We start from the raw sequence: 20,047 nt of genomic DNA, 5'->3' as shown, positions 1-20,047 counted from the left end.
CAGATCTGGATTATTGCTACATCAGTGCAGGTGAGCTGAGGGTCAGAGAGGGTTGCGTATATCTGTGTGTGTGTGTGTCACCTGTTGCCTCTGGTCCGTAAACACTGCTCATCTCAGACTCCGTCACATCAAACGTCACTTTCCGATCAGCTAATCTCTCGCCACCCTCATACGACACCTGACACACATCAGTGCACTGTGAGCTTACATACGTGACTTTCAGTGTGCGTACAGGTTGGGTGACATTTGTGCGAGGCAATTGTTTGAAAATGTCCTCATTCGAAGTGCTCCACGCTATTTGAAAGTCTCATACATTGGCGAGAAAAGGTATGTGAACCCTTTGGAATTACCTGTATGTATAATTTTGTCTTAAAATCTGATTGTCATCGAAGTTACAATAATGAACAAACACAATCTGTTTCAACTAATAACACACAAATTATTGTATTGTTCTTGTACATACTGAATACATCATTCAAACATTCACAGTGTAGGTTGGAAAAAGTATGTGAACCCTAGGCTAATAACATAAACAAAAGCTAATTCGAGTCAGGAGTTGGCAAACCTGGCATCCAATTATTGAAATGAGATTGGAGGTGTGTGTTAGAGCTACTTTGACTTATAAAAAGCACTCAAACATTTTGAGTCTGCTATTAATCTGCTGACGTGGACAATTGCAAAAAAGAGTTACAATCAAGAATTGTTGCTTTGCATAAAGCTGGAAAGGGTTAAAGTTATCTTGAAGAGTTTAGATATTCATCTGTCCACAATTAGACAAACTGTCTATAAATGGAGATGATTTAGTACTATGGGTACTCTCACTAGAAGTGGCCGTCCAGTCAAGATAACTCAAAGGGAACACCGCAGAATGCTCAATGAGGTAAAAAAGAACCCTAGAGTGACAGATAAAGACTTGAAGGAATCACTGGAACTGGTTAACATCTCTGTTCATGAGTCTACTATACAGAAAACATTAAACAGGTATGGTGTCCATGGCAGGACATCAAGAAGGAAGCCGCTGCTTTCCAACAAAAACATTACAGCATGCCTGAAGTTTGCTAAAGACCACCTTGACACTCCACAACACTACTGGGAAATGTTTTGTGGACTGATGAAACTAAGGTTGAATTGTTTGGGAAGAACACGCAGCACTACGTATGGCATAAAAAGGGCACCACATACCAACATGAAAACATCATCCCAACAGTGAAGTACGGTGGAGGAAGCATCATGATTTGGGGCTGCTTTGCTGCTTCGGGTCTGGACCGCTTGCCATCGTCAAGGGAAAAAAGATTTCCCAAGTTTCTCAAGATATCCTACAGGATAATGACAGGGTGTGTGCACCAGCTGAAGCTCAGTAGAAGTTGGGTGATGCAGCAGGACAATGACCCTAAACATCGAAGTAAATCCACTACAGAATGACTTCAAAAAAAGAAAATCCTCCTTTTGGAGTGTCTCAGTCAGAGCCCAGACCTTAACCCAATAGAGATGCTGTGGAATGACCTCAAGAGAGACACCAGACATCCTAAGAATATGTCTGAGCTGAAGCAGTTCTGTAAGGAAGAAGGAACGTTTCTTCTGAACGTTGTGCAGGTCTAATCCGCAGATACCGGAAACACTCGGTTGAGGTTATTGCTGCCAAAGGAGGATTGACCAGTTATTAAATCCAAGGGTTCACATACTTTTTCCACAGCACTGTGAATGTTTAATGGGATGTGTTCAATAAAGACATGAAAGATTATAACTGTTGTGTGTTGTTATCTTAAGCACATTGTGTTGTTGTGACTTTGATGAAGATGAGATCACATTTATTCCAAAGGGGTCACATACTTTTTCTTGCCACTGTAAATGGGTCAAATCATGTTTTGATTTAAATCTAATAATGTCAGCAGGTTTGTGTGAGGCTTAGATGAAGAATTAGTAAATATGAAGACCTTTGTGTGTTTGTGTGTGTTGTACCTCTTCAGTCAGTGACGTCTGCAGCTGGTTGAGTTTCTCTTCTTTTTCTTGCAGTAGAGTTTGTCCCTTCTGAAGCGTCTCTCTCAACTCAGAGAGATCCCTCACCTCCTACAGACAGACAGTGTGTTTATCGTGTCTAAATGAGCACATACCATTGACCTCTATTCTCATTATATAATGACGACCTGTTGTAGGTTGCTGTAAATCTGGTGGGTGGAGCTCTCAGGCGTGGGGTCCTTCAGGCTGCTGTGAGTGGCCCGCAGCGCTGCCTGTCTGTCTGACACATGTGCGCTCTGTCTCTCCAGAAACTGTCGAGCTCTCAAGAGAGACAAGCTCTCATTCCACATATACTGCCTCACACTGAGAGAGAGACAGACTGTTCACTGTAACACACTGCAGAATATATCACACGCACACACAGACACACACATACTCATGTACGCTGGCATCACTGTCTCCTGGTGAACAGTCCGATGGTTCCAGATCCTCCAGATGCAGAACATTCTCTCTTTTCTTCTTCTTCTTCTTCTGCTCATCTTCCACTCCATCCTCCAGGAGTCCTCTCTCTGTCCTGGACGCTGCACTGCTCTTCTGCTCCAGTTCACTGCACACAAACTAACAATAAGTGACCGGCTCCAGCTTCAAAAGTTTGCAGCTTAATGGATAGTTTGCCACTGCTAGCAAAGAGTTCTTTGATGAATCTTTGGCAAAACATCTGCCACGGCTGGATAACAATGGACCATCCATCACAGCTTGTGGTAAAATATGATTATGGGTAGTTGATATGAAATGTTGAGCAGTGTCCTATGGTGTGACATGCTAAACTTCAAGTATTTGAAACATAATTTTTCGCTTTTTTCTGAACAAGCATTTTGTACGACTTCATATGAACTATACATGGAATATTTGTACATTTAAACGTTCATTTGTGTCGCCGCAGAATCAAACTAATCTAACATTCTAAATAATTCAAACCAAGTTCAAGTGTGTGTTACCTGACTCTGGAGGTGAGCTGCTCACATCTGTCCTGCAGTACTGACACTCTCTTCTCTAAGCGCTCTCTCTCCTGCATCATCCTGCTCTGCTCTGCTGTCTCTCGCTCTCGCTCCTCTCTCTCTCTCTGGAGGTCTGATGTCACTCGCTCCAGCTCCTCACGCAGATCACGATTCTCCTGCAGCACACGTGGCAGACACTGCACAAACACACACACGCACAAACACACACATACACACACACACACAAACACACATGCGCACACACACGCACGCAAACACAAGCACACAATCACATGCACACACACACAAACACACATGCACACACAAACACACACACACAAAAACAAACACACACATGCACAAACACGCACACACAAACACACATGTACACACACACAAGCAAACACAAACACGCACACACACAAACACACATGCACACACACATACAAACACACATGAAAAAAACACACACGCGCGCACAAACACACATGCACAAACACACACGCACACACAAACACACATGTACACACACACAAGCAAACACAAACACACATGCACACACACACAAACACACACATGAAAACAAACACACATGCACACATAAACAAACACATGCACACAAACACACACACATACACGCACACACATAAAAACACACACACATGCACACAAACACACACATGCACACAAACACAAAAACAAACACACACACAAACAAACACACAAGCACAAACACACACGCGCGCACGCACACAAACACACACATGCGCACACACAAGCAAACACACACGCACACAAACACACACATGCACACACACACACACACACATGAAAACAAACACACACAAACAAACACACAAATGCACACACACGCACACACACATAGTAGTTAGGGCAGTTCAGTGTTTTATTGAAGACACACAGAGGAGTGTTAACCTCGTGTGACCCCGTGTACACATGCGTGGACGTTGTATTTTGGCTTCGCTACACACAACACATAACTGAAATTCATTTAAACTGACTGATCTCAGTTCAGGAGAGCAGTGATTGGATGATGCTGGACATTACTTTGAATCAGAATTAATTATGATCATTTCTGATGTAATGTCTGTAACATGAATAATCAACACTCCTGGACACATAATAAACTATTTGATGACTTTCTATAGATTGATTTTATTTAAAACTTTTACAACTTAGTCCCGCTGTCCACATATGAGGACATACATTTTTAAGAAAACAATTAGCTCTAGAATTTTTATTTTTTGCAGTTTATTAGGTGCTACTAGTTACAAATCAAAGGGGAATGGATCATGCACACAGCAGTCACGCGGGGGTCTCAGGAGGTTATATATGAACACACACACACACACACACCTCTAGTCCTCTCTGAACATCATTTCCTTCCTCATACAGCTGTTGTCTCTTCTTCCTCAAATCTGATGCCTGAACATGAACATCATTAGGTTAGTGTTGAACAACATTTTCAAAAACAATAATAAAACAAATGAACTGAAGAAACATGAAATGAAAAACAACAACTTAACGAAACTAAAGACTGTGTATGAAGATCTAACTTAGAGAAATAACACACAGCACAAAAAAAGTGCTTTATAGACCATTTCAAGACAGTTTAAGGAAGTGACGTCTTTTTGTTCCTTAAACATTTCCTGCTAGATGCGACCTGAGACTCACCCTCTAAAGGGCACTTTGAAGGGAGAACAATCATGATAGTCTACTGTAAGATCGCTTCAAACTGAATTTCCAATAAAAATGACTTCAAAAGTGAGTTCTGAATTACCCTTTTGCCTTTTAAGTCTTTCAAAGCTCTCGCAGTGGAGGGTGAAGTCTTCGAAGGGAATAGGGCATAGGGATCATCACTTCTGCGTGGAACGCACCCTCATTCAAAACAACAGCTGGAGGCGCTTCATTCATAGTGACTTTAACACGCTTAATGTTACTAATGATAACATGATTTTAATAAAATACCATTATTAAAATGTGGACCATGTTGTTCAGTGGCTGGATGCTCCCTGTGTCTCTGGAACTAATGGAAATTAAAGTGTTTAGATCTACGAAAAAGCAACGACAAGCGGACGCATGAACCGCTTCAGTGAAGCAAGACGGCTGGATGGATACGTGCAGTAATTACAACTGTAGCACACGTCTCGTCACTGATAGGTGAACGACATTTATGCCAAATAATAGTACGTTTGAGAGGTAGAGCTCTAAAAGTGACTATAGCTCCCATTATAATGGATGAAGCTGCACAAGTCATTTACTTTTACATTTAGTCATTTTGCAGATGCTTTTTCCAGAAGAAAGAGACAAGAGAAGTATTTTTATCTTTAAAAAAGAAATCCTTGTCCACAGGTTACGCAGACAGCTTTATTGATTATAACAGGTGCAATCCAATATTCCCGATCTCTCCGCTGAAGAAATCATTGTGAGCATCTAAACTACGATACACTTTCATCACCTCTCTCGCGTAGATGCTCATTATCAACAACACGTCTGGTCTTCACTTCAGATAAACGCTTGATGTTCTTTGAGAAATAGTGTTATTTAAAGGATCCGGTAATGACACTTCATTGTTTATTCTCGTTTGTTCTGTTTTAGCTAGACTCTTGACATGGTCTATGTCAGTGGTTCTCAACTGGTTTTGCTTCGGGACCAGATTTTATTTTGGACAACAAGTGGCAACCCACCATAGTAAAAAAACATAACCTGTATTTAATGAATCCTGGGTTTGATTGTCTTTTATCTTGCTTAGTTTTGTACATGGTTTTCAAGTATAAAGGGATGTGTTAAGTGACATTATATTTGTTGTTGATGTCAACAAGTTTTCTGTCCCCACTTTAAAAGTTGATGAACATAACAGTGCATTCAGAAAGTATTCAGACCATTTTTTTCACATTTTGTTATGTTGCAGCCTTATGCTAAAATGCTTGAAATTATTTTTTTCTTCACATCAATCTACACTCCATACCACATAATGACAAAGCAAAAACCAGATTTTTGAAAACCTTGCAAATGTATTAAAAAGAAAGAACTGAAATATCACATTGACAGTATTCAGACCCTTAACTGAGTTGAAGCAGCGATTACAGCCTCAAGTCTTTTTGGGTATGATGCGACCAGCTTTGCACACCTGGATTTGGAGATTTTCTGCTATTCTTCTCTGCAGATCCTCTCAAGCTCTGTCAGGTTGGATGGGGAGCGTCGGTGGACATTTTCAGGTCTCTCCAGAGATGTTCGATTGGGTTCAAGTCCGGGCTCTGGCTGGGCCACTCAAGGACATTCACAGAGTTGTCCCTAAACCACTCTTGCATTGTCTTGGCTGTGTGCTTAGGGTCGTTGTCCTGTTGGAAGGTGAACCTTCGGCCCAATCTGAGGTCCTGAGCGCTCTGGAGCAGGTGTTCATTAAGGATATCTCTGTATGTCTTTGCTGTGTTCAGCTTTCCTTCAACCCTGACCAGTCCCCCAGTCCCTGCCGCTGAAAAACACCCCCACAGTATGATGCTGCCACCACCATGCTTCACCGTTGGGATGGAATTGCGCAGGTGATGAGCGGTGCCTGGTTTCCTCCAGACATGACGCTTGGAATTGAGGACAAACGGTTCAATCTTCATTTCATCAGACCAGAGAATCTTGTTTCTCACAGTCTGAGAGTCCTTTAGGTGCTTTTTTATGTGTCTTGCACTGAGGAGAGGCTTCCGTCTGGCCACTCTGCCATAAAGCCCAGATCGGTGGAGTGTTGCAGTGATGGTTGTCCTTCTGCAAGTTTCTCCCATCTCCACACATGATCTCTGGAGCTCAACCAGAGTGACTATCGGGTTCTTGGTCACCTCTCTTACCAAGGCCTTCTTCCCCGATTGCTCAGTTTGGCCGGGCGGCCAGCTCTAGGAAGAGTCCTGGTGGTTCCAAACTTCTTCCATTTAAGAATTATGGAGGCCACTGTGCTCTTGGGAACCTTCAATGCAGCCGAAATGTTTTTTATAGCCTTCCCCGGATCTGTGCCTCGACACAATCCTGTCTCTGAACTCTGCAGGCAGTTCCTTTGATCTCATGGCTTGGTTTTTGCTCTGATATGCATTTTCAGCTGTAAGACCTTATATAGACAGGTGTGTGCCTTTCCAAATCATGTCCGATCGATTGAATTTGCCACAGGTGGACTCCAATCAAAGACAAACATCTCAAAGATGATCCAGAGAAATGGGATGCACCTGATCTAAATTTCAAGTGTCATAGCAAAGGGACTGAATACTTATGCCAGTGTGATATTTCAGTTTTTTCTTTTTAATTTGCAAAGTTATCAAAAATCTGGTTTTTGCTTTGTCATTATGGGGTATGGAGTGCAGATTGATGTGATTCTTTTTTTAAAGCAATTTTGCATAAGGCTGCAACATAACAAAATGTGAAAAAATGGTCTGAATACTTTATGAATGCTCTGTAATTATTTATTTGAGCCTATTATACTTACAGTTGAAGTCAGAAGCTTACATACACTTAGGTTGAAGTCATTAAAACTAACTTTTTTTTACCACTCCACAGATTTAATATTAGCAAACTATAGTTTTGGCAAGTCGTTTAGGACATCTAATTTGTGCATGACACAAGCAACTGTTTACAGACAGATTGTTTCACTTTTAATAGACTATATCACAATTCCAGTGGGTCAGAAGTTTACATACACTAAGTTAACTGTGCCTTTAAGCAGCTTGGAAAATTCCAGAAAATGATGTCAAGCCTTTAGACAATTAGCCAATTAGCTTCTGATAGGAGGTGTACTGAATTGGAGGTGTACCTGTGGATGTATTTTAAGGCATACCTTCAAACTCAGTGCCTCTTTGCTTGACATCATGGGAAAATCAACAGAAATCAGCCAAGACCTCAGAAAAATAACTGTGGACCTCCACAAGTCTGGTTCATCCTTGGGAGCAATTTCCAAATGCCTGAAGGTTCCACGTTCATCTGTACAAACAATAGTATGCAAGTATAAACACCATGGGACCACACAGCCATCATACCGCTCAGGAAGGAGACACATTCTGTCTCCTACAGATGAACGTAGTTTAGTGCGAAAAGTGCAAATCAATCCCAGAACAACAGCAAAGGACCTTGTGAAGATACTGGAGGAAACAGGTAGACAAGTATCTATATCCACAGTAAAACGAGTCCTATATCAACATAACCTGAAAGGTTGCTCAGCAAGGAAGAAGCCACTGCTCCAAAACCAGCCATAAAAATGCCAGACTACAGTTTGCAAGTGCACATGGGGACAAAGATCTTACTTTTTGGAGAAATGTCCTCTGGTCTGATGAAACAAAAATTGAACTGTTTGGCCATAATGACCATCGTTATGTTTGGAGGAAAAAGGGTGAGGCTTGCAAGCTGAAGAACACCATCCCAACCGTGAAGCATGGGGGTGGCAGCATCATGTTGTGAGGGTGCTTTGCTGCAGGAGGAACTGGTGCACTTCACAAAATAGATGGCATCATGAGGAAGGAAAATTGTGTGGATATATTGAAGCAACATCTCAAGACATCAGCCAGGAAGTTAAAGCTCGGTCACAAATGGGTCTTCCAAATGGACAATGACCCCAAGCATACCTCCAAAGTTGTGGCAAAATGGCTTAAGGACAACAAAGTCAAGGTATTGGAGTGGCCATCACAAAGTCCTGACCTCAATCCGATAGAAAATGTGTGGGCAGAACTGAAAAAGCGTGTGTGAGCAAGGAGGACTACAAACCTGACTCAGTTACACCAGTTCTGTCTGGAGGAATGGGACAAAATTCCAGCAACTTATTGTGAGAAGCTTGTGGAAGGATACCCAAAACATTTGACCCAAGTTAAACAATTTAAAGGCAATGCTACCAAATACTAACAAAGTGTATGTAAACTTCTGACCCACTGGGAATGTGATGAAAGAAATAAAAGCTGAAATAAATCATTCTCTCTACTATTATTCTGACATTTCACATTCTTAAAATAAAGTAGTGATCCTAACTGACCTAAGACAGGGAATGTTTTCTATGATTAAATGTCAGGAATTGTGAAAAACTGAGTTTAAATGTATTTGGCAAACTTCTGACTTCAACTGTATTATCCAGCTTATTTCCTAATATCGAACATCATTCAAACACAACACAGGAGGAAAACTTTGTCCATAATTTGTCCATAAGTCTTGGGGGTCCAGACTTTAAAGCCCTTTATGTACTTGGCTTGCTCTTATACTGTATATGCAGTACAATGCCATATAAGCACAGGTAAGACCATGACTGGCTCTGCAGTACTGTGGTAAGGTCAATGCAGCTAGTCTTTCTAAAATAATAATAATAATAATAATTTATAGTATTTGTTATGAAAAAACGTAGCCTATGAAACAAAGTTTTTGTCAAAATATCACAGTTATTGTTGCTACTGTAAAATTTTGATACACTTCAGTAAAGGTGATTATGTATCATTTAAAAACATCCATATTTTGCCGCATAGCACAGTGCTCTGTTCCTCCCCAGCGCTGTTTATAATGTCGGGGTTGTCCAGCTGTTTGAGAGGTTTGATGTAATATCGAGCGAAGACCAGTTGATGCGTGTGCATCAGAGATTCAGTAGGATAGAGCAGAGTTCGCACGACCGCACGAGGGGTTCTGTGATGGCTCTTGGCACACTCGCGCAAAAACCAGGGTTTGGTTCAACCATTCTGCGAAAATATTGCCTTGCAGATAAGAAGCATCTTTAGCACGTATAAAGCTCCGAACACAATATTACCGCTCGGCAACCCTAAATTTCTACTGGGTGGCCGTGGAAACATTTTCAATGGGGAATCATGGCATAGTTCTTTCCCTGCTGTCCGCGACCCAATCCAAATCTACACACGGTGGCCATGGTCTGCCAATCAGAGTTTTTATCTCATGCACAAAACAGAAATGTGTGCATAAAATAAAAACTGTAACGAACAAAACATTTGATGAAACAAACTCAAACTAAACTGAAATATAAAGCGAATTTGAGTGTTTACATAACACTGACCTAACCCAAAACTATGATAACGCATAAAAATAACACACACACACACACACACACACACACACAGTGTTGTACCTTTGCCTGCAGTTCAGCCTCTCGAATTTGAAGATCTTTTGTTTGTATCTCCAGTTTCTCCATCAACTCCTGTAACGCTGTCTCCTACACACACACAAACGCACACACATGCATGCACAAACACACACACAAACGTACACACACAAACACACACACATGTATACACACACGCAAACACACGTACACACACGCAAACACGCACGCACCACAAACACACACACACACAAACACAGACCCAAACACACACACAAACACACACACACATACAAACACACACACACAGGCACAAACACACACACCACACACAGGCACAAACACACAAACACACACACATACATACAAACACACACACACACACCACGGACAGACACAAACACACACAGGCACACACACAGACAACGAGACAGACACAAACACACACAGGCACACACACAGACACAAAGACAGACACACACACACACACACACACAGACAGACACACACACACACACACACACAGACAGACAGACAGACAGACAGACACACACACACAGGCAAACACACACACACACACAAATAGGCAAACACATAGACACACACAAACACACACACACACACACAGACAGACACACACACACAGGCAAACACACACAAACAGGCAAACACAGACACACACAAACACACCACACACACAGACACAAACACCACACACAGACAGACAGACACACACACAGACAGACAGACACACACACAGACACAAACACCACACACAGACAGACAGACAGACAGACAGACAGACAGACAGACAGACAGACACACAGACACACAGACAGACACACAAACACCACACACAGACACACAAACACCACACACACACTTCATTCACATGAAAAACACTACTCTTGTCTTTACTCATTTATCTGTGCAGTTGTTGTGTGTTATTTGTCACATGCTGACCTTCTGTGAGTGTGTCCTGCGGGTCTCCTGTAGTTGTGTGTCCAGCATGTTCTTTAGTTTGTGTAGTTGTGTTGTATGTTTAGAGATCAGTGTGTCTCTCTCCTCCTGAAGAGAATTCAACAAACCTTCTCTCTCTCTGCTCTCCTGAAAACACACAACACACAGTACTCAGTCTTTTGACTATGGGAATGAAGTCTACTCCACACTGTAGTTTATTCTGGCCAAGAACTGCCCACTTAGACAGGAAGAGACATGAAAAGAGACCAATCAAGGTTTATAGTTTTACCTGATGTTTAGGGGTGGCTAAATCTAAAATTGGACATGCATGTCACAAACGTAAAGTAGTTTTTCATTTTAGCAGTCAGGGAAGTTTGTTTCCTGCTGGACTGATAGAAACCTGTGCACACGGACTCCTGGACATTGGCTGTCAGTATGTAATCAGATTAGAGATTTTGAGAAAGGTCTTGTAATATAAATCAGACAGTCAGTGGCCGTGCAGTCTGACAGTTTAACAACAACACACCTGACATACAGCTTCAGTGAATGTATATGTGTTCTGTACCTGCTCCAGGTGTGTCTCTCTCAGGTTCTGTAGTTCATGATGATGTTCCTCTTTCAGATGTTTTAGTTTTCTTCTGTGATCTCTCTCAACTTCCTCCCGAACTTCCTGTAGCACATCTGTGAGCTGACACACACAAACACACACACACACACACACACACACACACACGTTAACATACAATCAGTCCTGTGAAGAGCATGTTTTGTCTGTGTGTGTGTGTGTGTTGTGTACCTCTCTCTGGTACTCTGCTAATGGTTGTTCTGGTCTTGGACTTCTTAATTCCTTTTGTCTATCACTCAATTTAGCCTGACAAACACACAGCGTTAAACACCAACACACAAACACTCAGACATTTACATTACAAAAATCATATCGTTTATTATTATCGTCATTTCTGCAAAAATGGTTTCCTTTATCTGAGCAGTAGAAGACTTGGTGACTTTTCCTCCATTTGCCATCTGAACATAAAAAAGTGGTCATTAAAAAAAATAAAAAGTGCCACTTTTAGTATTCGCTGTCAAAATTGACCGACAATTGAAAATGAAAGGGAAAGACCAAATTATCTGTCAAATGTTTTATCTGTCAAATACAATTAATATATCAGCCACAATGCAGAAAAAACAGACAGAAATTACAGGGTGAGACTCTAAAACATCCTCAGAGCAAAACATACACACCCACTCACACACAAACACACACAGACAAACACACTGACACACACTCACTCACTCACACACTCACTCACACACAAACACACACACACACACAGACAAACACACTGACACACACAAACACACACTCACACACACACAAACAAACACACTGACACACACTCACTCACTCACACACCCACTCACACACAAACACACACAGACAAACACACTGACACACACTCACTCACTCACACACCCACTCACACACAAACACACACACACACAAACACACTGACACACACAAACACACTGACACACACAAACACACTGACACTGACACACACACACAGACAAACACACTGACACACACAAACACACACACACTCACTCACACACTCACTCACACACAAACACAGTTACACACACAAAAAAAATTAACTGGTGAGAGCTTTTTTTTTACATTTGTCAAAACAACAAAACATTAGTCACAATGCTTAACACACACACTCAGAAATAAAGGGTGAGACAATAACACACAATGCAGAACACACAAACACACACACATACACACACTCACAATGCAGAACACAGACACACACAGACACACACACACACACACACAGACACTCTCTCTCACACACACAGACACACACACACACACACACAGACACTCTCTCTCACACACACAGACACACACACACACACACACAGACACTCTCTCACACACACAGACACACACACACACACACAGACATACACACTCACACACACACACAGACATACACTCACACACACACACAGACATACACTCACACAGACACACACACACACGTTTGCGAAATAACATTTTTCTATAGAAAGTTTGAAATTGCGAAATGTTTACTCTGATTCTTCTGATTTTTCTCTAATTGAATTTTCAGAATTTTGCAGTTCATTTCTGTTTCTTGATGTTTATTTTCTTGACATTATTATGCATTTACTTTGAGTTATTACATTTTTATGTTTGAAATAAAGTATTAGTAGAAAAATGTTTATTCTGTGTCTTCTCTTTGTAACACCATGGTCAGGTTTGACTGTAAGCATAATGACATTAACTGCAAAAACTGAAATTTCAAATCAATTTAAAAAGCTAAACTTTGACAAATAATAGTTTGATCATGTCTAAATATATATCCAAATGCATATCTTGTGATAAAATATAAAATTAGGTTTCAACAAGTCATCAGACTACACAGTAGGACATCTACTGTCTGTTACTGGCATGACATGATGTTCAAGTCATTTTATTTATATTTTGTTCTCCAGATGGCAGAAATCTGCCTCCAATTTATGTCACATTCTCATATTTTCTTCATGTTTCAACTTATAAAAGTATAGGTACTGAATTTAAAATTTTTGTTTCAAAAATGTGCTTATTTGTGTATGCAAATTAATGGTAAAATGGTAAACAGGATCAAAATAGCATAAAATCCCAAAAGAAATGCATAATTTTATTGTTGTTACTTCAGCGAAGAAGAAATGGTATCATCATCATCACAAAAAAAAAAAAAAAGGGTTACACATCTGACCCTTCCGGTAAAAAATGACCGTGAATACCAAAGGGAAGTGCCATTTTTCATTACCATAGGAGGGAAACTTAACTAACTCCTTAAAACAAGATACATATTTAGATATTTTTACTGGAAAACAAGACAAAGTCACTTGTACATATGAATATAATGTTTTGCAGTGTACACACACCTCTAGTCTGATGGAGTTCAGTTGCTCCTCCTTCTTCTCTTGTAGGCGCTTCCTCTCAGCTTGGAGCTCCTCCTCCAACTCCGCCCTTAAACACTCTAAACTCCTCCTCCTCTGAGTCTCCACCCTCTCACGCTCCGCCTCCAGCTCTGAGTGCAGCTCTCGGAGTTTCACCTCACTCTCATCCCTTCACACACACAGGAAACGGATGTATGTGTGAGTGTCATGATGGTGTAATAGTGTTCTGTTAGTCTGTAGTTATTATAATTAACTTTATAAACAAACAATGGAGATAAACGTGTGTGTGTGTGTGTGTGTGTGCGTACTTGAGGTTTTGTAGTCGTGTGTGTGTATCGTTTTTCAATCGCTCCTCCTCGTCTCGTCTCTTTCTCAGTATCTGCTCCCTCAGCAGTCTGAAACACACAACAGAAATACACAACAAACCTGAAACACACACATGATGTAACGACACAGTGGGCCTCATTAACGAAACACGCGCAGAACAAACCTCTGTGTAAAGTTAAAAACGTTTTAATTATCGATTTGTTTCTTACACCAACCTATCGATTTGCTTCAGAAGACATTCACTGATCGACTGGAGTCATGTGGAGTACTTTTATGTTGCCTAAATATGACTTTTGGACCGTCAAACAGCCAGCAGCCTCATGGCACCCATTCGCTTTCATTGTATGGACAAAAAGAGCATAAATGTGCTTATAAAAATCTTCACTTCGGTTCTGCTGGAGAAGGAAAGTCATACACATCTGGGATGGCTTAAAGATAAATAAATCATGACAGGATTATCATTTTTGGGTGAATTAACCCTTTACTACCAGGTGTAAACGCTGATGTAAATGGGCTCACAGATATGCTACACTATACTTGACCTCTGACCTGACTGCTGAGGTCACTCACCTCATCTGCTCATCACTCTCCTCCTTCATCCTCTGCTCCTCCTCTTCCTCCTCCTCCTTTAGATCAGCTCTCAGTAGCTCCAGTCTCCTGTTCATCTCCTCCACCAGTCTCCTCCTCTCCTCTTCTCTCTTCTGCCCTTCATCCTCCTCTTCATCACTCTTTCTGTGTTGTTCTTCCTCCTGAGTGTTCTCTCTTCCCTCCACCTCTTGTCCTTGTTTCTTCAGCTCTCTCTCCTCATTCTCTCTTCGCTCATGTTCTTGTCTCTCTCTGATGTCACTCAGTTCTCTCTCGTGTCGCTCATGTTCAGTGGTAATGTTGCTCATGGTGTCGGTTCTGCCGTGAGCGGTCGCAAGTCTCTGGTTGTAGGATGTTCTGCTGATGTTCTCTAGAGATTTGGAGGCAGCAGACGGCAACAGCAGGATCTGAGCGGACGTCCCGTCTTCATACAGATGTCTGTGAGCAGAGACACAAACACAGATTCTGCATTCCATCTGGCTGTTTTTGAACACAAGCACGTGACCTGTGTGAACGCCTCAAGTGCTCATAACACCCTATTATATTACATCATCATAAGATAATGTTTGACATGCTTTGAGTGTGTTTGAGCAGCACCTGTCTGCAGACTCTGAGATCTTCCAGCTGTCTGTTTCCATCTCTCCATCGACCTCTTTAGCAGGTGACAGATCCAACGGGTCAAATACGTACTCTGAGAGTTTCGTGCAGAATCCAGCCTGAAAACACACACGAAGACTCAAATTATGAGAGATGTTCAACAGACAGACACACTAAACTGGTCTTTCTGAAAATAATTTTTTAGGGGCCATGCCCCCTTTTGTTCCGCCAAACACATTTGCTGTGTTTGAGTGTGTTGATGATGTCATACCTGCACGTCACCAGAGGATGAGAGCGACTTCACCTGCTTACTGACCTCAGACTCCTGTTAAAACACAGGAAATGACATCACACATACATCAGTGCATCACAGCAGTGTATCAAAACATTACCACTAGCCCTCATCAACATGCTGGATTTAGGACAGACAGATAACAGACACACAGACAGACAGCAGGGAGCACACAGCAGGAGAGGATGCTGGGATTCAGTCAGCTTTATTCTCCCAAGATGAGCCTGTGTGTGATGATCATCACAGGCTTTGTCCAATGAAACACATCCCAATATCAAAGTCTCTCCTCTGTGCTGCCATTCACTACCACACTGAGATAAATCTACAGAGACAAGAGAAGCAGGGGAAGTGCAGGAAGCACACAACAGAACGTTCACTGATCATCTGATGCATATTAAATATCCAAAAGGTAAGAGCTGGATAAGATCACAAGCTCCAATCTGATTGGCTGACTTAGTCATTTCCAGGAGTCAAGATACCAGTGTGCCACAGTTCCAGTGGAAAGAGCTGGAATCGCCAAACTTTGAGTTCTGACTGAGACACTTAGGCTTTGTTCACAGTGCAGGAAAAATCTGATTTATTCTCAAATCTGATTTTTAAGACTGACTGTTCAAACTGTTGATTATATGTGGACAGATCAGATTTTTTTCTGTTCAGACAGCAGTTGCTTTTGCTAGCACTTCCATGTTAGTTGCCATAAACCTACTTCCCATCCATTTTTCGCACTGTTTTGTTATCGACAAATTGAAAATGCATAAAAAAAAATTTCTGTTTCCTGTTTCCATTCAAATGGACTTTTATCAATAAAAATGGTGTGCGTGATGACGTCATGCTTAAAAAAAACACTTTGTCGGGCCTGGGTATCTCAGCGAGTATTGACACTGACTACCACACCTGGAGTCGCGAGTTTGAATCCAGGGCGTGCTGAGTGACTCCAGCCAGGTCTCCTAAGCAACCAAATTGGCCCGGTTGCTAGGGAGGGTAGAGTCACATGGGGTAACCTCCTCGTGGTCGCTATAATGTGATTCTCGCTCTCGGTGGGGCGTGTGGTGAGTTGTGCGTGGATGCTGCGGAGAATAGCGTGAAGCCTCCAAACGCGCTACGTCTCCGTGGTAACGTGCTCAACAAGCCACGTGATAAGATGCGCGGATTGACGGTCTCAGACGCGGAGGCAACTGAGATTCGTCCTCCACCACCCGGATTGAGGCGAGTCACTACGCCACCACGAGGACTTAGAGCACATTGGGAATTGGGCATTCCAAATTGGGGAGAAAATCCCAATATCAAGTCAATATCTGTATTATTTTAGAGGTTTACACTGCTTTGGCTGGCCTGTAACATATACACGACACATGGGTGCGCTCCATCGAGAAGTGATCATCCCAATGTCCTATTCCCCTCATAGACTTTACCTTTCACTGTCGGAGGGCTGTAAGGTGTAATAAAACGGTCATTCTGAACTCCCTTTTTAAGCCATTATTTTATTAAAAAAAATTCTTGTTACGATTCTACAGCGTGGTCATCATTATTGGTTTCCCTTCGAAGTGCCCTGTGAAGGCATCATTTAAGCAGTTTGTAACGCAGTATATGTATTCTCGACGAAACAACCTGTCGCAAACAATGAATGATGAAAAAAACATAAAAATCTGATCTGACCATTCAGATTGAGATGCATTAAGAAAGATCAGATGAGTGAAACCAATGAGTGTGGTTTGAATCAGGCTTGTAAAAATCTGATTTTTTGTGTTTTTGTCCTGTTCAGACTACAAAAGCCTAAAAGGATTTGAGTCAGATAGGCCAAAAAAATCTGATTTTTCTGCCTGTGTGAATAAAGCCTTAGTAGCAAGTTAACAAGATATCCATCAGGACAACTGTAGATTTCACTAATCAGTTGGTCAGGGACACATATGGCCACATTGCATTTGTAGTGTAGATGCTCAGACAATAGCAAAGGACAGCTTTCTCACCTGTCAATCAAGCACTGCATTAAAACAAGGGTGCTACAACAGTGATGTCTAGCTCACTCATTTTTGGTAGGAGCAATGAGAACATTTGACAGAAAACATGCATCAGATTTGACTGTGAAATTCTTAGTCAAACAGTCACCGTGAGGCTGGGGCGGGGCATATGGTGGGGGTGGGGCATTGGGGCAGGAGGCATGGCACTCAGTCCTACCTCACTGGACACAGGATTCCACTGAGGCACAAACTTCCTCCCCTCTATCCCTGTTTTAATGTTTGTGTTGTTAGATTTACTGATGTGCTGTGTGTCTTCAGGACACTGAAATTGTACGATCTCTTCGCTGTCAGAGTTTCTGTCATTCTGAACACCGTCTCTCTGATGAAGGGAGGAATTCTCAGAGTCTTTCATGTCTGCTGTGGTCTCGGGTTCGAGTTCCTCGCACTCCTCCTCACAGATCTCAGACTCTCTCGCCTCCGTCTGATCTCTCTGTTCCACCAATATCTCCTCCATCTGATCTCTCTTTTCATCTGATCTCTTCACCATCTGATCTCTCTTTTCATCTGATCTCTTCATCATCTGATCTCTCTTTTCATCTGATCTTTCCTCCACCTGATCCTTCAGTTCCTCTGATCTTTTCTCTGTCTGATCTCTCTCTTCTGATGTCTCCCACATCTGGTCTCTCTTATTCTCTTCAGAACTGTTTAATCGCTGTATTTGTTCATCTACCTCTTCACTCTCTTCCTGTTTGTCATGTTTGTTTTCTGTCACTTCCCCACTCTCTCTGTCTGTTCTATTCTGTCTGTTGTTTGTTTTCTTATTGTTCTCCTCTTTATCTGCACGTTTCACCTTCATGTCTTCCTTCACACCTTGATTCTTCATATCGCTCGTTTCCTCGTCTTCCTCTCGGCCACTGGATACTGCAGCATCTGGGGTGGGAGGGCAGGAAACAGCACTGCTGCACTCCCTGCTGCCCCCTGTGGAGGGGAGGTGACGTCCACACAAGGAGTCCTTACAGTGGAGGGATGTAGTTAGAGAGACAGACAGACAAAGAGAGAGACAGACAGAGACAAACAGGTGGTGTGAGGCCACATGCAGATCCCTCGTCCCGAACCAACAAACAGCGGTATTAGTAACAAAGAGTCACAGAAATAAATAACAGGGGTAGACAGAAATCAGGTTTATTAGTGAGACTAAGACAGACTGACAGTGAGACAGACAGACAGACAGGTACCTCTGAAGGTATCTCTGGACTGTGGTCTCTAGATAAGGCCGGATCTTGTAGTTCAGGTTCTGTTCTTTCTTCAGGAGGAGCCGTCCCACTGACCTCACTGTCCTGTAACACACACAAAAACACATATGCATTAATGGAGAAGCAGGTTGTGTAAGTATCGTGACATGATGTCTGTATGATGTGTCATATGATAAGTTATTACACATTTCTTTGAATCACTTCAAATATTTGTGTATTAATGACACTAAATTGTCCCAGGCAAGTAATTTCCTTTCTTGCTTCACAACACACTCTTACATAATAAAACCGTTTACACCCAAATCTACATTTCATGTACATTTATTTATTTGCTAAGCAGTCAGCTAGTCATTATACATCCTGGCTTCCCTGACAGGGTGTATTTTGTGATAATGTTCAGCTGACTGAACATTATCTTATATGCCGTTAGTGAGACTCACCTCATACTGCAGTCCTCCTCCCAGAGCGTCCAAATCTAGATGCAGGTTCTGCAGAAGACCAGCTGAATCCCGCGGCCTCTACACACACACATAAACACAAACACAAGCACACAGGTGAGTTCACATGGAGACCAGTGTGTGTTGTGTAGGTATGATCACTAAGGTGTTTGTGTGTGTGCATTTCGGATGCACCTCTTCCTCTGAGATCTCCTCCTCTTCCTCAGCACTCCTCTTCTCATGAATGCTCCTGACAGCACTGATGCTCGACATACCACCCTGATACACACACACACACACACACAACACAAACAACACATAACATACATGCAGTACACCAGTAACATTTTTAATAATGTCCGTTTCTGATTTTAAGACTAAATCAGTGGAAAACTGAAAGTCAGTATTTCCAAAATAAAAACCTCTCACACTATCTCATAAGCAGGCGCCTAATTAGAATATTTTTAATCTGCAATATGCAGCTATGAGGAGCGGGAGGTTTGGACCAATGACATTTCACTGTGGGTGGAGCCAGCGCAACAAAATAAAAAACAAGTGACCGATAAAATATCTTGTGGTTGGTTCAGAATAAGATGCAAGACACATGATTCAACTCATGTCACTATACTGCATCGT

At 41.9% G+C, this 20,047-nt stretch overlaps 1 protein-coding gene across 5 annotated transcripts in view; it reads right to left on the bottom strand.

The window, feature by feature from the left end:
• Positions 1–20,047, bottom strand: part of LOC127421815 (centrosomal protein of 164 kDa-like) — a 32,934-nt gene that overhangs the window by 1,115 nt on the left and 11,772 nt on the right. For 3 of the 5 annotated variants that reach the window (XM_051664952.1, XM_051664951.1, XM_051664954.1), the window contains 18 exons: positions 19,607–19,690; positions 19,415–19,492; positions 18,957–19,058; positions 15,743–15,796; positions 15,472–15,590; positions 14,860–15,312; positions 14,271–14,357; positions 13,948–14,131; positions 11,786–11,860; positions 11,555–11,677; positions 10,993–11,136; positions 10,057–10,140; positions 4,332–4,400; positions 2,955–3,151; positions 2,393–2,563; positions 2,145–2,319; positions 1,960–2,067; positions 82–178 (listed from right to left, as the gene is read on the bottom strand). In XM_051664952.1, the coding sequence (XP_051520912.1) occupies positions 82–178; positions 1,960–2,067; positions 2,145–2,319; positions 2,393–2,563; positions 2,955–3,151; positions 4,332–4,400; positions 10,057–10,140; positions 10,993–11,136; positions 11,555–11,677; positions 11,786–11,860; positions 13,948–14,131; positions 14,271–14,357; positions 14,860–15,312; positions 15,472–15,590; positions 15,743–15,796; positions 18,957–19,058; positions 19,415–19,492; positions 19,607–19,690 (2,404 nt within the window). Of the gene's footprint in view, positions 1–81; positions 179–1,959; positions 2,068–2,144; positions 2,320–2,392; positions 2,564–2,954; positions 3,152–4,331; positions 4,401–10,056; positions 10,912–10,992; positions 11,137–11,554; positions 11,678–11,785; positions 11,861–13,947; positions 14,132–14,270; positions 14,358–14,859; positions 15,313–15,471; positions 15,591–15,742; positions 15,797–18,956; positions 19,059–19,414; positions 19,493–19,606; positions 19,691–20,047 lie in introns of those variants that run through there. The other 2 variants (XM_051664953.1, XR_007894100.1) reach the window with 2 other exon arrangements.

This window comes from Myxocyprinus asiaticus, chromosome 31 (genome assembly GCF_019703515.2).
Source record: "Myxocyprinus asiaticus isolate MX2 ecotype Aquarium Trade chromosome 31, UBuf_Myxa_2, whole genome shotgun sequence".
Lineage (NCBI taxonomy): Eukaryota > Metazoa > Chordata > Actinopteri > Cypriniformes > Catostomidae > Myxocyprinus > Myxocyprinus asiaticus.
This window is presented reverse-complemented; position numbering and strand designations above follow the sequence as displayed.